The sequence below is a fragment of the Zootoca vivipara genome, chromosome 2 (assembly GCF_965207765.1).
Source record: "Zootoca vivipara chromosome 2, rZooViv2.hap1.1, whole genome shotgun sequence".
In the NCBI taxonomy this organism is placed as follows: domain Eukaryota; kingdom Metazoa; phylum Chordata; class Lepidosauria; order Squamata; family Lacertidae; genus Zootoca; species Zootoca vivipara.
The window spans coordinates 114,054,618-114,071,102 of NC_142584.1; the positions used below are offsets into that span (position 1 = coordinate 114,054,618).

General features: G+C 45.4%; 2 protein-coding genes across 5 annotated transcripts in view; both read right to left on the reverse strand.

Annotated features, from left to right (window-relative positions):
- Window positions 1-15,219, reverse strand: part of LOC118077610 (uncharacterized) — a 39,880-nt gene extending 24,661 nt beyond the window's left edge. For 2 of the 4 annotated variants that reach the window (XM_088663726.1, XM_088663725.1), the window contains exons 1-4: window positions 13,290-13,410; window positions 12,027-12,102; window positions 9,659-9,775; window positions 708-791 (exon numbers count right to left, since the gene is read on the reverse strand). In XM_088663726.1, coding sequence (XP_088519852.1) covers window positions 708-791; window positions 9,659-9,775; window positions 12,027-12,087 — 262 coding nt within the window. In that variant the 5' untranslated portion in view covers window positions 12,088-12,102; window positions 13,290-13,410. Of the gene's footprint in view, window positions 1-707; window positions 792-9,658; window positions 9,776-12,026; window positions 12,103-13,289; window positions 13,416-15,007 lie in introns of those variants that run through there. The other 2 variants (XM_088663716.1, XM_088663715.1) reach the window with 2 other exon arrangements.
- LOC148687101 (uncharacterized) lies at window positions 3,930-9,332 on the reverse strand. Its single transcript, XM_088664363.1, has 2 exons — window positions 9,307-9,332; window positions 3,930-8,372 (listed from the first exon to the last, which is right to left on the reverse strand). Exons 1-2 carry the CDS (start codon window positions 9,330-9,332, stop codon window positions 6,596-6,598), a joined length of 1,803 nt encoding a protein of 600 aa, XP_088520489.1. The 3' UTR covers window positions 3,930-6,595.
- Window positions 15,220-16,485: the final 1,266 nt, after the last annotated feature.

Genomic DNA, 16,485 nt, shown 5'->3' on the forward strand with positions numbered 1-16,485 from the left:
TTACGCTGGTGGGAGTCCCTCACATGCCAGCAAACTCATTTCACACAGCTAAAGTGCAGCACAGTGGTTAAAGTGCCAGACTAGAACCTGGGAGACCTGGGTTCAAATCCCACCTCAGCCGTGGAACTCATCGGGAAATATTGGTCCAGTCATTCCCTCTCAGGGCTAGCCTACCTCACATATGGGCAGCTTACAGCATCAAAGCATAATAAAGCGTCAAACACTAAAAAATTCCAGATACAGAACTGCCTTCAAACGTCTTCTAAAGGTTATACAGTTATTTTTTTCCTTGCTATCTGAAGATAGGGCATTCCACAGGGCGGGTGCCACTACAAAGAAGTCCCTCTGCCTGGTTCCCTATAACTTCGCTTCCCACAGTGAGGGAACCGGCAGAAGATCATCAGAGCTGGACCTCAGTGTCCAGGCTAAATGATGGGGTGGAGATGCTCCTTAGGTATACGGGGCCAAGGCCGTTTAGGGCTTGTTGTGGGGATTAAATGAGGGGGAGACCCATGTTCCCCACCTTGAGCTCCTTGGAGGGGGAAAAGGTGGGATCAAAATGCAAGGCATTTGGAATAAAGTACATTTGCAGCTCTCGTGCACCAAACCTGCTCCCCAAATGCCCTTCCTCCCCCAAAGCAACATGACAAGAAAATGTCCCGGAAGGACTACTTCAGGCTCTGGCAGCCAGAAAGGAGGCTCCTTACCCAGAGAGGCCTCGTTCCCCTCATTCTGCAGCATGGCCTCCCTTGCTCTTCGGACAACGTCCAACAGGGGGGGCCCTTTTGAATCTGAAATAAAGAAACACGTCCTCAAAGTAAAAAAAATATATCTTCCAGTAGCACCTTAGAGACCAACAAAGTTTGTCACTGGTATGAGCTTTCGTGTGCATGCACAGTTCTTCAGATACACTGAAAGTCTCCAGACCCTTGTACATAGTGTGAGGGTGGGGAGGGGTATTTTCAGAAGGGTGGTGGGAATGGGTATTTGACTGATAGATGTGGAAACCTGTTGATGACTGTTAACGACTGCAATTTGTCTTACAGGAAAAAGCAAGGGGTGAGATGGCTAAAGATAGATTTATCATGTATAATGAGATAAGAATCCAATGTCTTTGTTCAGGCCAAGTCTCCCCATGTTTCCAAGTTTGGTAATGAGTTGCAATTCAGCAACTTCTCTTTCCAGTCTATTTCTGAAATTCTACAGTACTTTGAGATCTTGTATAGAATGTCCTGGGAGATTGAAGTGTTCTCCTACTGGTTTCTCTGTCTTGTGATTCCTGATGTCAGATTTATGTCCATTTATCCTTTGGCGTACGGTTTGGCCTGTTTGTCCAATATAGAGAGCTGAAGGGCATTGTGGGCATTTGATGGCATACACAATGTTAGAAGATGAGCAATTAAATAGTCCTGAGATGGTATGTTTGATGTGGTTGGGGCCAGTAATGGTGTTGTCCGAGTGTATGTGGCAGCAAAGTTGGCATCAAGGGTTTATCAAAGGTTAGTGGTCACTGTAATGACAAAACGCCCTCAGCAAAAACTGCAGCACCTCAGGAACGCCTTTGGTGGCAAGCGCAGAGTGGGAATCTCGGTCTTCCCCATAGAGGCTTGCAACTTCATTCTTTATTATTATTAGTATTACTATTATTATTAAAGATTTTCTTGGGTTACCAAAAAAGTGCATACATTGTCTCTGTTTTCAGATCATAAAAGTCCTTTTCTCAGACCACTTATATTCAATGAGAGAATTTAATGCTCTATACGAGACACGTTAATTTATAGGCTGCAGTGTGTAGGTGTGTCTTGTGATTGTGCCCCACGTTCCTCCATAGAACTGGAAAGGGGTAAGTTTAACCTCTGGTTTGCTAGGGAAACTGCATTACTGCGTCGTGAAATGATGCATGTCTAAAAAGGTGTGTCACCAACATGAAAAGTTTGGAAAGCTCTCCTGCTTGCAGTATAGGGGGGTAGGGGGAGAGAAGTGGGGAGAGAAGGGAGACTTTCATTCCTTAACGTACGGCATGTGCAAGGTTTTTGTTTCAGCATCACGTGGGTAGGTTCTTTTTCTATTCATTTATTACTTTTCATTGGCAATGACCAATCTTTGATTTAAAAAATTGCGGTGTTTTTTTACATATTTGTAAAAAACATATATATAAAGCTTTGGGGTTTCCTTTTTTTAAAAAAGCTCAGCTATCAGGGTGTTTGCAACCCTAAGGTCGGGGGGGGGGGCAGCCTATGGCTGTTTCCTTGGGTTGACTGCAGTGAGCAAATTAAGAGTTAATAATAATTAAAAGGGTAAAGGCCCCCTGGATAGTTAAGTCCAGAATGGATATAATATAAGTACCGTAACATTGCGAGGGACACGGGTGGCGCTGTGGGTTAATCAGAAGGTCGGCGGTTCAAATCCCCGTGACGGGGTGAACTCCCGTTGCCCGGTCCCAGCTCCTGCCAACCTAGCAGTTCGAAAGCACGTCAAAGTGCAAGTAGATCAATAGGTACCACTACAGCGGGAAGGTAAACGGGAAGGGGTCCCTTTACCTTTGAGTAACATTACAGCTTTGTAAAGGAATTAAAAAAACACCATGGGAGGGTGGATGGGAAGTCAACGGATATGAGAAATTATTCATGCTTGTATTTTAAAAGAATTTGTAATATTTGAAAATTAAATAATTGAAAAAAATATAAAACAGAAATTGGAGAGCAGCCATAGCTCACTGGCATAGCAGATATTCCAGGTCCAATTCGTGATTTATCTAAGAGAGGCTGGGAAAAGACCCCCGTCTAATACCAGGGAGCATTGCTAGTCGAGAGTGGCAATTTGGTGTAGTGGTTAGAGATCTGTGCTGAGACCTGGGAGGCTGGGGTTCAAATGCCCACCTGGCTGTGAAGCCCACTGGGTGGCCTTGGGCCGGTCACTGTCTCTCAGCCTGGCCTACCTCACAGGGTTTTTGTGAGGAAGAAATGGGGAGATGGGTAACCATGCAAACTACCTTGAGCTCCTGGCAGGATCAGTGGGGTATGAATGTAAGGAAGTAAAATACACGCAAGCCGTGGGATACATTCAAGCCACACAGAAACCAGAGGTATATTTACATGCACACACCACTCCATCCAAGCAGGTCAGGGGAATAATTGATGGCATATTCTACCCAGGCAAAAGCACCTGACTCAGAGATGGGCTGAAACACCCTAGGGAGATGGGGCTGGCATGGGTGGGTGCGGGAGGCAGAGTCCAGCTAGATCCCCATTTGGCCCCTGGATCTGAGATTTCCACACACCCCATCGCCATGATATACAGGACATTTTGGAGCATTTAAAATATTCAGGGGGATACTCTCATTGCAGACTTTTTTATTTTTTAAATAAGGGATTATAATGTTATCTGATTTTTTCTTAATGTCCAGATTTTTCAATTAAAAATATGTACAATCTACCAGCAAGCTTTCATTTCATTTCAGGTCAATTATTTTTATAAGCTTTATACAATTAAATACCATTTTGCTTAAGTGGTTTCCTGCACTCCATTATTTGTTCATATTTATCATTACTATTACTGCGCTTCATATTCATATTTATCTCTGGTTACCATTGCATTGTACATTTTACCATTTCATTACAATGCTTTCAAAGAGGAACAAACAAATGAAAGAGTTCCCTTCTTCTGCTCTCCAGAATCTCCCCGTCCTCCCCAATGAAACGTGCAAAGTTTGTCGTGCAATGGGAAAAGCCAAAATGGCTTGTTTCTCCCGCCACCCTTTCCTGCCCCACCCCCTCACCGGCATTCACGTGTTGCAGGGTTCAGACGGTGCCCTCTCACCCATGTAGAGCTGCTTCCGAAGGGCGCCTCTGCCTGCAAAGACTCCTTCCTGCTCGGACCTTTAGCCTCCCCTGAAAAACCTCTTTGGCCGGACGCCTCCTGCAAAAGACCCACACAAATGGGGACTGGCCAGAGGAAACAGGCAGCCTGGGATGTCTAGTCCTTCGCTTCTTCCCTTTTCCCACACCCAAAGGATTCTGGGATTTGTAGTCTGTTGCTCAGTGAGGGGGGAAAAACGTGCCTTTGGGCTGTGGGGAAGGGTGCTCATTTATTTTTATTTTCCCTTTCTATTTACTCACTTACTGGCACACCAGTAAAGCATTGGTGCCAGGCAAAAAGAATGAGAAGATGAAACAAACTTGCATGTCAACATGGTTGGATTCTAGAGTTAGAAGGAACCCCAAGGGTCATCCAGTCCAACCCCCGGCAACGCAGGACTCTTTTGCCTTATGTGGGGCTCGAACCCATGACCCAGAGATTAAGCGTCTCATGCCCCCATCTAAACCAAAAGTACTGATCAGGGAGCGACCTGTGGCTGTTGGCGGCCTCTCAAGCTGACCCACCTCACAGGGTTGTTGTGATGGTAGCTAGGAAAGCGGAGAGCACCAGAGGCCGCCATGAGTCCCTTGGAGAAAAGGCAAGATAGGAAAAATGCAGCTGGGCTGCTACAGTGGTGTCCTGCCTTCTGGCTAAGGCTCACCCAACACATTTTTAATAGTGGGGATTAATATGTGTATTTTGGCTGCTGCAGCTGCCAAACGCTGCTTTCTCTGCAATGCCCTCTCAGTTTGCAAGAGAGCAGGAGGCGAAAGAGGGAGATGCTGGGCAACCTCGCTCACTTCCAGTGTAAAACTGCCTTAAGCCCCATCGAGGTTGAAACCAGAAAAATTTTGCCCTTTTCAAAACCAAGGAGATCTTACTCATTTATTTATTTACTGAATGTTGTCCGCCGTTGGACCATTTGAAAAACAAACAAATTTTAAAGCAGAATGGTAAAAATATCAGGAAAAGGAATACCAGGAGCAAAATGGAAAATGTACTTTTACTTTATGATGCTTTGAAATTCGAACTTCAGAGTACTTAGTCTGTTACCTTAGTAGTCTTACTCATTAGCTTCTTCTTCGCTTCCTTTAATGTTTTGTTTTTCTTACTTCCCTTTTATAAGGTAAGATTACATTAGGCTGAATTGATTGTTTTTTTGACTTGAAGTGTTTTGTATGTAATGCGTTGATTTTCATTAAATGAATTTTTTAAAACGGGTGAGGATGTAGGATTTTTCACATACTCCATGACAGAAGATAAGATGTTTCAGGGGTGGGGAGTGTCGGGAATATTTTCCTCATGGCTTAAAACACTTTTTTTTGAATCTCCAACTCAATGTACTCTTTGGAAGAAAGCTTTTATTAAATTAAGCAAAGCAATGGAAGCCAAATAAGCAGTCAAAGTTTCTTCTTTTTTAAAAAAATATTTATTGAAAGTTCAAAAAGTACTTAATTATACCTGCACTAAATATGGTGAGACGTAAATAAAAGAGAAAAATAGAGAAACAGAAACTGTGTCGAGGGGAAAATAAAGGGGGGGGGGGTGTTGGATAACCCCAAACTGTATATTTTACAAGGTTGTTATTGTACTTCGCCAGACCTTACCCTTCTACAGGATTTGTAAAAATGGATCCAAAATATCATTGAACTTTTCCATGGCAAGTCTGGATTTATATGCAAGGTGTTTTAATGTTGCGAGTTTGTAGAAGTCTCCAATCCAATTGGAGACGGGAGCTGCATTTTTATTTTTCCAATTCATCAGTATCAGTCCTTTAGCTGCGGTCAGGCCACGGAGAGTCAAAAGGATATTTAGGAGATAACAGCAAAAGTGAAGTTCATTGTTCATCTTATTTGCTGCAGAGACTCTGGGAGCAGGAGATCCTTCTCTTCCCTCGATAGGGCCAATGTCAACATTTGCTGGCGGAATTCGAACGAGGGACTCAGAGAGCTGCTGTCACTGAGCCCTTATATAGAGGCTTTTAAACATGATCTAATAGCAGGTGGACTCTTTAAGTTCTGTTGCCATCCTCCCTTGTCTCTGTGGTTGGCACAGAGAAAAGTTACTCCCTCCGTTCCCAGCGGTGAGCCAAAGTCTTAGTCTGATTGCCAGTTCCATTGCTGGGTGAAGACAGGCCTTTCTGCTAGTTGACTCCTTTTTATCCTCCCAGATGTCTAGACCTTTGATTGATGCCAAGTTCTAATTATACAGATAGATTTATGAGGAAGCCCTCGTTATATGTACAGATAGATATATAAGGAATTGAAGCTAACATTATATTGAGATCAGGAGACACCACTTTCTGAAATTATATGGCAGTACACATACCCAAAGCATTTTTTGTGGTTTCTCTCCTGTCTGGGCTCCCTGATGCAGCACCAGCTTCCCTTCCAGGCCAAACATTTCCCACACTTGAAACTTTAATGGTCTTTCCCTTTTTTGTGGATTCTCTGGTGCCTTTGAAGGTCCGAATGAGCAGCAAACCATTTCCCACACTCCAGACATTTGCATTGTATTTCCTTGGTAGAATCGCCAATGTTGAAAAAAGATTCATTTCTTAACAAAGCATTTTCCAAACTCCTGATATCTTAAGTCCTCCTTTTTGTATGGACACTCTTGTGTTCCACAAGGGCTGACCGCTGATCAAAACATTCCCCGCACACCCAACCTTTATATGCTCTTTATTCCACAGGGAGTCTTTGAAGGTTTCCACTCTGTGAAAAACATTTCCTAGACTCTACACATTGGGAAGGTCCCCTCCTGTGTGGGCTTTCTGGTGACTGCGAAGATGTGATGACTTAGGAAAACATTTCCCACACTCCAAGCACTTGTAAGGTTTCTCTCCTGTGTGGATCCTTTGATGGACCACAAAGCTTGACTTCTGAGAAAATGATATCTCACACTCCAAGCACTTGTAAGGTTTCTCTCCACTGTGGGATCTCTGATGTATCACAAGGGTGTGTTTCCTTGAAAAGCATTTCTCACACTCCAAGCATTTGTGGGGTTTCTCTCCTGTGTGGGTTCTCTGGTGACCCTTAAGGCTTTGTGCTAAAGTAAATGACATTCCACAGTCTAAACATTTATGTGGCTTTTCTCCTGTGTGGACTCTCCTATGACTAGAAAGGCCTGATGTATTAGAAAAACATTTTCCACATTCTCCACACTCATATGGCCTCACTCCTGTGTGGATCCTGTCATGTACACGAAGCTCTGGTAGGCCAGCAAAGCATTTTCCACACTCCATGCATTTGTAGGGTTTCTCTCCCGTATGCACCTTCTCATGTCTCCGGAGGTGCTGTTTCTGGGAAAACCGTCTCCCACACTCCACACATTCATACGGTTTCTCCCCTGTGTGGATTCTCCGGTGGATTACAAGTTCCGATGGTGAAATAAAGCTTTTCCCACACTCCACACATTTATGGGGCCTCTCCCCGGTGTGAATAGTCTGATGCCTCAGAAGGTCAGCTTTATCATAAAAACATTTCCCACACTCTCTACATTCATAGGGCTTCTCTCCTGTGTGGATTCTCTGGTGTCGCCTGAGATTTTCTTTTGTGGGGAAACATTTTCCACACTCCTGGCACTTATGGGGCCTTTCTCCTGTGTGGGTTCTCTGATGGATTACAAGTGAGGAACGCTGAGTAAACCTTCTTCCACATTCCAAGCATTTATACCGTTTCTCCCCTGTGTGAACCAAACGATGGCTCCAAAGCTGTGCATTTTGAGGAAAACATTTCCCACACTCCCAGCATTCATAGGGCTTCTCTCCTGTGTGGAGCCTCTGATGGATTACAAGGACTGACTTTAGAGCAAATGATTTCCCACACTCCGGGCATTCGTAGGGTTTTTCTCCAGTGTGGGTTCGCTGATGGGTAACAAGTTGTGACCTAGCAGAAAAGCATAACCCACACACACTGCATTTGTGGGGCTTCTCTCCTGTGTGGACTTTACGCTGTTCACGAAGCTGCGATCTCTTGGGGAACCCGTTCCTACTCTCGCCATATTTACGGGGTTTCTCTCCTCTGTGGCCTCTTTCATGTTTCACAAAATCTGAGAGTTGGGAAAAACCTTCCCCACACTCCAAGCAGCGATATGAGTTATCTCCTCCTGCATGGATGTTTCTTTGGATCAGAACGATAGGCTGATGGACAAGAACCTTCCCGAACTCTGAAGACCTAGGGCTTCCTGGATGGGTTGCAAGCTCCAAACTCTGACCCAAACAGTCCCCAGGCTCAGAGTTTTCCTGGATCTTCTCTCCTGTGTGGATTCTCTGGTGTCTAGCAAGAGCCAATCTGAAGGCAAAGCATCGGCCACACTCTGGGCAGAAGTGTTTCCTCCTTGAGTTTGCTGCTGAGAGTGAACAAAGCGGAATCAGTGTTTGAAGATGGCAGAGAAGTAGCCTCAGAATCCAACCTGAAATGGTTGGACCAGATGATGCACGAGAGACGGGAGTCGTACCACTTCTCTTCCCCCACCCACAACACACACTGCATAAGGTATAACCAGTGGAAGAGCTATTTTTAATTTACAGTATGTATTCGATGAGAGGCTGCTGAGCAAATTGTCCAATGAGCTGTCTCCTTCCACCAACGCAGGGATGGCCCTTGCACCCTCAGAGGCTCTCTAGCCTCCTCAGCCTAATAATTAATTAATTAATTAATTAATTGTATTTATATTCCGCCCATCTGGCTGGGTTTCCCCGGCCACTTTGGGTGGCTTGCAACATATAAAACACAATAAAACATCAAAGATTTTTTAGAAAAGATATCCTATACAAGCAGCAAACAAACCAATAAACCAATAAATAGCAATAATAATAACAAAAATAGCAACAAGAATAAACAGTTTACAGTTATACTCAAATAAAAGTAACCACCAATCCCAACTAAACATTTAACAGATGCCAACCTGACAAAAATGAAACAGAGGAACCAAAATTAGAGTCATTTAAAACTTTTAAAAACCTTTTAGCCAGTTTCCCCAGTTGCCCCCCCGCCCGCCCCCTTGGTCCTAAGGCAGCAAGGCCCGCTACCTCCATCTCCCTTGAAAACGACACGGAGCTGGAGGAGAGGGAGACTCTTCCCCACTTCTTTCAGCTCTAGGTCCTTTTCGAGGCTCAAGAGAAATTCTACTTGTTCAGACTTCCCCCAAATCCCTTAACAATGATGCTACTGTTGTTGTCTCACTTCCTCCTCTCAGTCCAGGGAGAAATGATCAGAATGAGTGGTGCCCACAGAACATGCTTTAAAGAAAAAACAAAATCCAAATGTGCTCACGGAGCTAGAAAGCTTGACAATTGCCGTCCTCGCATTTGCCTGTTTGCTCTCATTCCCCACTTTCTTCTCCCCCTCCTTGATCCTCCTAACTTCTGAGCCGGAACAGCAAAGATGGTGGAGGGAGGACAGGACAGAGATGTAAAAGGAAAAGTGAGGTTTCTCTCCTTCTCACATCGTGCGAAAACACAGGGCCCCCATGAAGCTGAACCTTGAAAAATGCAGGACAGACCAAAGCAGGCACAGTCCATAGATGTTGGCCAGGCTTGCTGAGAGGAGGGTCCAGTGGGTATTGGGATTCTGAGAAGGTTGAGATTCTGAGTTTTCATGTTCTTAAAAATAGTAAATTGAGGAGGAAGAGGTGGGGGGAGGAAGAACAGTGGCCAGGTCTGTGGGAGAAGCAACTTTAAAACAATAGGATCCTTACCATCTCTATGAATGAAGTAACAGAGAACATTTTCTCGCCCATTCTCAGCAAGGGAGGAGAAACTCTGAAAGGACTCATCATCCCACCCAAACCGCCTCACCTGAGCTGGTGTCCGAAATGGCAGCCCCTGTTCCGTCTGAGATCTCATATTGTGGCAGCCTGGGCTCTTCTGCTTGCTCTGCGCTGGGGATGAGGCTCATCTTGGGAAGCAGCAGGGCTATGTGGGAAAGAAGTGAGAAGAAGGAAGGAGAGGAGGAAGAGGAAGAAGTTAGGAGAAGGAAGCCTTATGCCTCATGGCCCAAACTATCCCCAGCTGCTGCTCATCCAAAGCTCCCTCAAACATTTCCAGAGAAGGAGAACCCGTAACTAAACAGTATCTAGGGTTAGGGGGCTTGGTGTTTGTGTGGGGCAAGGTGGTCCTTCGCTCTGTGCTGGAAGGAGAAGGGAGGACGGCTGAAGATGTCTGAGGGGTGGGAGGTCGGGACTGCACTGCCAGGAACCCAGGGAGGAGACTTGGTTGGCGCTTCCAGACTGTTGCTGTTAAGCCAGTGGGAGTCCCTCACATGCCAGCAAACCTATTTTTCACAATTAAAGTGCAGCACAGTTGTTAAAGTGCCAAACTAGAACCTGGGAGACCAGGGCTCAGCCATGAAACTCATCGGGAAATATTGATCCAGTCATTTGCTCTCTGGGCTAGCCAACTCATTGAGATTATGTTGTTGTTGATGATGATGATTATTCCCTGCCCATCTGACATTTTCCATTTTGTACAGAATCCTACCTTACAGTTGTACAAAAGTCTCTACACCTATGCTAGCTTACTACTACCGGTACTAATACTTTATGATTTGAACCCTAACCATCTGGCTGGGTCGCCCCATCCACTCTGGGCAGCACATATAAAAACATAATAAAATGTCAAACATTAAAAACTTCCTGATATAGGGCTTCTGAAGGTTATATGGTTATTTATTTCCTTGACATCTGTTGGGAGGGCATTCCACAGGGCGAGCGCCACTACCGAGAAGGCCCCCTGCCTCGTTCCCTGTAACTTCGCTTCTCACAGTGAGGAACTGGCAGAAGACCCTCAGAGCGATTGCCCTAAAATTTGCCCACAACATTGGGAGCGCATGTGAGAGTGTCTCTATCCACTTACATTGTCCATACACACACCTAGGACAGGTAGAAACCTGGATTTCTATACAAAAAAATTGCCCCCTCCAGTGGACATCCAACAAACAACATCCAACATACTACCAAAATCCCTCCCACTCCCCAGCCACCCCACCACCCCAGGATCCAGCCCGCCCTGGAGAACAGACCTCTGCCAGGGACCAGGGCATCCCAACAGTAGCCCACTCCCCAATGACACCCTCCTGCCACGGAGGTACCTACCGCAGGGGGACTCTGAGGGCCCATTTAGGGCCTACAGGGAAGTCAGAAGGAGGACTGAGGACCCATTTCACAGACTAAACCACAGTGGGACCTACAGGGGAGTCTGAAGCGGGATTCTGAGGGCCCATTCCACAGACTAAACCACAGGGGGGCCTACAGGGGAGTCTGAAGGGGGACTCTGAGGACCCATTTAGGGCCTACAGGGGAGTCAGAAGGAGGACTGAGGACCCATTTCACAGACTAAACCACAGTGGGGCCTACGGGGGGGTCTGAAGGGGGATTCTGAGGGCCCATTCCACAGACTAAACCACAGGGGGGCCTAAAGGGGGGTCTGAAGGGGGACTCTGAGGACCCATTTAGGGCCTACAGGGGAGTCAAAAGGAGGACTGAGGACCCATTTCACAGACTAAACCACAGTGGGGCCTACGGGGGGTCTGAAGGGGGACTCTGAGGGCCCATTTCACAGACTAAACCACAGTGGGGCCTACAGGGGGGTCTGAAGGGGGACTCTGAGGGTCCATTTAGGGCCTACAGGGGAGTCAGGAGGAGGACTGAGGACCCATTTCACAGACTAAACCACAGTGGGGCCTACAGGGGAGTCTGAAGGGGGACTCTGAGGGCCCATTTAGGACCTACAGGGGAGTCAGGAGGAGGACTGAGGACCCATTTCACAGACTAAACCACAGTGGGGCCTACGGGGGGTCTGAAGGGGGACTCTGAGGGCCCATTTCACAGACTAAACCACAGTGGGGCCTACAGGGGAGTCTGAAGGGGGACTCTGAGGACCCATTTAGGGCCTACAGGGGAGTCAGAAGGAGGACTGAGGACCCATTTCACAGACTAAACCACAGTGGGGCCTACAGGGGAGTTTGGAGGGGGAGTCTGAGGCCCCATTTCACAGACTAAGCTACAGCAACATGTGACAGGGCCAGTTAGTTTAGAATAAAGTACATTTGCAGCTCTCGTACAACAAACGTGCTCCCCACCTACCCTTCCTCCCCAAAAGCAACGTGACAAGAAAATGTCATGGAAGGACTGCTTCAGACTCTTGCAGTCAGAAGGAAGCTCCTTACCCAGAGAGGCCACGTTCCCCTCATTCTCCAGCATGGCCTCCTGTGGAGTTTGCCCACTCATTATGGAGATGTCGTACTGGGGGGGAGAGAAAGGGTTAATAGGCTGGCCAATGAGAAAGCCCAGGGGCGGAGCCTAACTGTGTTTAAGGCTCAACACAGGGGTTTTGGCAGTTATTTCCTTTGGTAGGAAATCATAGGAGTCAGAGTGAGTGAGAGGCAGAGGGGAATCTACTGAGCAGGAAAAAGAAACGGAAAAATTAAATTAAAGCAAGACTGTGATAAAAATTAACATTCCTGAACGGAGTCCTGGAAATGAAGGCAAAAAAGAATTAATAAACAGTATAAAGGGAGGAGCGGACATATTGGATAGATTGCTGAATCTGACTAGTGGCTTGTTCATGCTTGTTCTTGTGACTGTGGGGCTAATGGGGCAGCAGGAAAATCATTAAACCATTAAACCGACGAAGTGGAAGCAGAAGAACTTAAAAGATCAAATCAGCTAACAAAAAACCCACCACCATCTTAGACTTACAACAACCCACCAGACCTCACCCGACCCGACCCGAATCGACTGGCATGGAACCTGCATGCGATTTGAGAAGGACTGATTAGGACTGAAGCTACACAAGACTGCGTAGTCGCTACAGAGGGTAGGACTTTGGAGGGTTGGGGGGATAGGTTCAGGTCTGGACTTGTTGTAAGCCAAAAATGGCTTATCTTCTGAGTTAGCCAATAAAACTCAAGAGACAAGAGGAGTTAGGAGTCCATTTTGTTTATTGCAAAGCAATAAGGTTACAGTCGAATCTTTTTGCAAAACTGCAACCCAGCCCAAAGGTCGGGCAGAAATTTATAACATTTCAGACAAAGGATTTTGATCTAACCAATCACATAAAGCATTACATCATTTAATATTTTAATATTCATCATTATCTCATTTCATATTTAATACGTATATCATTAACTAATCTAATACGCATGCGCAATAAGCATTGCTAACTAGGCCAAGGATTGCTAGCTAGGCCTTTGATTCTCAATATGTTACATTGTGAGATAGTATGCATGTTGGGAACCTGTGTTACGTGTACTATGTAACAATTTGTGTTCTAGCTTATGAATTATATCTTTGTGATTTGCGTGTTAGCTGACCTTCTGTTCTGGTAAAAGAACGGCATCTTGCTAGATCATCAGTTTCTTAAAGCAACAAGTTCCCATAATTCACTATTATAAGCATATTCCAGGATTTATAGGGATTTACATTATCACCTTAATTGGGCACCTTTGGGCCCCTGCTACAGACTGAGGAATTCATGTTCATTTCTGTAACCTTGTAACAGTGTTGTTGTTGTTGTTGTTGTTGTTGTTGTTGTTGTTGTTGTTTAGTCGTTTAGTCGTGTCCGACTCTTCATGACCCCATGGACCAGAGCACGCCAGGCACTCCTGTCTTCCACTGCCTCCCGCAGTTTGGTCAAACTGCAACTTGATTCTGTTCACAGAAAATGAAGGGGACTGAGCCCAGGAAGATCTACCTTAAAAGGATGGATCCTGCCCTTCAGCTATGGCCGTTCTTGGCAGCTTCATAAGTTGCAAGAGATAGCTGCAGAGGACCCAGAGTTAGATAACAAAATGAGAAAATAAGATGGAAATATTTTGTGGAATATTTTTTTGGGGGGGGATCATGGTTATGTTAGATTAGAACAAAGGCAGGAGTATAGCAGCAGATAGGAAATTGTAGTTTAACAAATTATAGTTAATAATAATAATAATAATAATAATAATAAAGGTAAAGGACCCCGGGTGGTTAAGTGCAGAATGGATGTAATATAAGTAAAATTGCAGCTTTGTAAAGGAATAAAAACACACCATGGGAGGGTGTATGGGAAGTCAACAGATATGACAGAGTAGCTACAATTGTATTTTAAAAGAATGTGTAATATTTGAAAATGTAATAATGAAGAAAATTACTGTATAAAAAAGAAATTGGAAAGCAGCCATAGCTCATTGGCAGAGCAGATATCCCCAGGTTCAATTTGTGATCTATCTAAGAGAGGCTGGGAATAGACCTCCGTCTAATACCAGGGAGCACTGCTAGTCCAGAGTGGCAATTTGGTGTAATGGTTAGAGCTCTGTGCTGAGACCTGGGAAGCCAGGGTTCAAATGCCCACCCGGCCATGAAGCCCACTGGGTGACCTTGGGCCGGTCACTGTATTATCTCAGCCTGGCCTACCTCAAAGGGTTGTTGTGAGGAAGAAATGGGGAGATGGGGAACCATGCACACTCCCTTGAGCTCCTGGCAGGATTGGTGGGGTATGAATGCAAGGAAGTAAAATACACACAAGCCGTGGGATACATTCAAGCCACACAGAAACCAGAGGTCTATTTACATGCACACACCCCTCCATCCAAGCATTCTAGCCAGGCAAAAGCACCCGACTCAGAGATGAGGCACCCTAGGGAGATGGGGCTGGTATGGGTGGGTGGGGGGTGCAGAGTCCAGCTAGACCCCCATTTGGCCCGTTGATCTGAGGGTTCCTCCCCCAATCCCCATGATATACAGGGCATATTGGAGCACTTAAACAAATTCGGGGGATACCCCAATTGCAGACTTTTTTTCTTTTTTAAAAAGGGGATAATCACGTTATCTGATTTTTTTCTTAATGTCCAGATTTTATAATTAAAAATATGCACCATCTACCAGCAAGCTTTCATTTCATTTCATATCAATTATTTTATAAGCTTTATAGTATTAAATACCATTTTGCTTAAGTGGTTTCCTGCACTCCATTCTTGGTGTGTATTTATCATCTAGTATTACTGCGTTTCATACAGGTATTCACATTTATCTCTGGTTACCATTGCATTTTACAAAATTTTGCATTTTACCATTTCATTTCAATGCTTTGAATGAGGAATAAACAAGTGAGAGAGTTCCCTTCTGCTCTCGAGAATCTCCCCTTCCTCCCCGATGCCACGTGCAAACTCACCCGTGGAGAGCTGCTTCCGAAGGGCGCCTCTGCCTGCAAAGACTCCTTCCTGCTTGGACCTCCAGCCTCCACTGCAAAACCTCCTTGCACCCCAGAGATCGCGATGGCAGGACGCCTCCTGCAAAAGACCCACACAAATAGGAACTGGCCAGAGGAAACAGGCAGCCTGGGATGTCCCTAGTCCTTCGCTTCTTCCCTTTTCCCAGGCCCAAAGGATTCTGGAATTTGTAGTCTGTTCCTCTGTGAGGGGGGAAAACGTGCCTTTGGGCTCTGGGGAAGCGTGTTCATTGATTTTTATTTTTCCTTTCTATTTACTCACTTACTGGCACACAAGTAAGGCATTGGTGCCTGGCAAAAGAATAAGAAGGCGAAGCAAACTTGCATGTCAACATGGTTGAATTCTAGAGCTGGAAGGGACCCCAAGGGTCATCCAGTCCAACCCCCGGCAACAAAGGACTCTTTTGCCACACGTGGGGCTCGAACCTGTGACCCTGAGATTAAGCGTCTCATGCCCCCATCTAAACCAAAAGTACTCAACAGGGAGCGACCTGTGGCTGTTGGCGGCCTCTCAAGCTGACCCACCTCACAGGGTTGTTGTGATGGTAGCTAGGAAAGCAGAGAGCTCTAGAGGCCGCCATGAGCCCTTTGGAGAAAAGGCGGGGTATAAAAAACTCAAACAAACAGTTGAGATTAGGAGGACAGTGGAAGGAAGAATGGAAGCCAATTTTATGTGTAAAAGAAATGTATAAAGATAAATGGAAACTTTAAATGTTCAATGCAATGTATAGAGACAAACGGAAATTGTAAATACAGTATGTTTTAAATGGAAATTCAATAAAAATCATATTGGGGGAGGGGGGATTCAAACAGGCAACTGGGCTTGTGCTCCAGGTGGAAAGCCATTCTTTGAAGTCTCAGTTCGCAAGAAAGCACCTCAAGTCCCACTTCCTTCAGTTCAGTTCAGTTCATTGCAGGTGGGAGATGGCAGGCAGCCTCACTCACTTCCAGTGTAAAATTTGAAATAAACAACTCTCTGGCTTTTAGAAGCCATCTGAAGGCAGCCTTATTTAGGAAAGTTTTTAATGTTTGATGTTTAAACATGTTTTTGATATTCTGTTGGGAGCTGCTCAGAGTGGCTGGGGAGACGCAGCCAGATGGGTGGGGGATAAATATATTATTATTATTATTATTATTATTATTATTATTATTATTATTATTATTACCTAACATCAATCTACAAATGGCTGTCATTGAATCTGCTCCCTCAAGCAATAGCCCCACTGATCCTCTGCGACCAGATCCAGTCAGGCTGGCAGACAGCAGTCCTAAACACCCTTCAGAAACTGGGTTTTGCCCCTCAAGCCCTTCTAAATCTGGGGCTGAGCCAAGCAAAAGCTATGGTCAGGCAAAGAATCATAGACACCAAGAGACAACAGGATTGCTCAAGGTGCCCCGACTATAAAACTGGAGAAATCGAG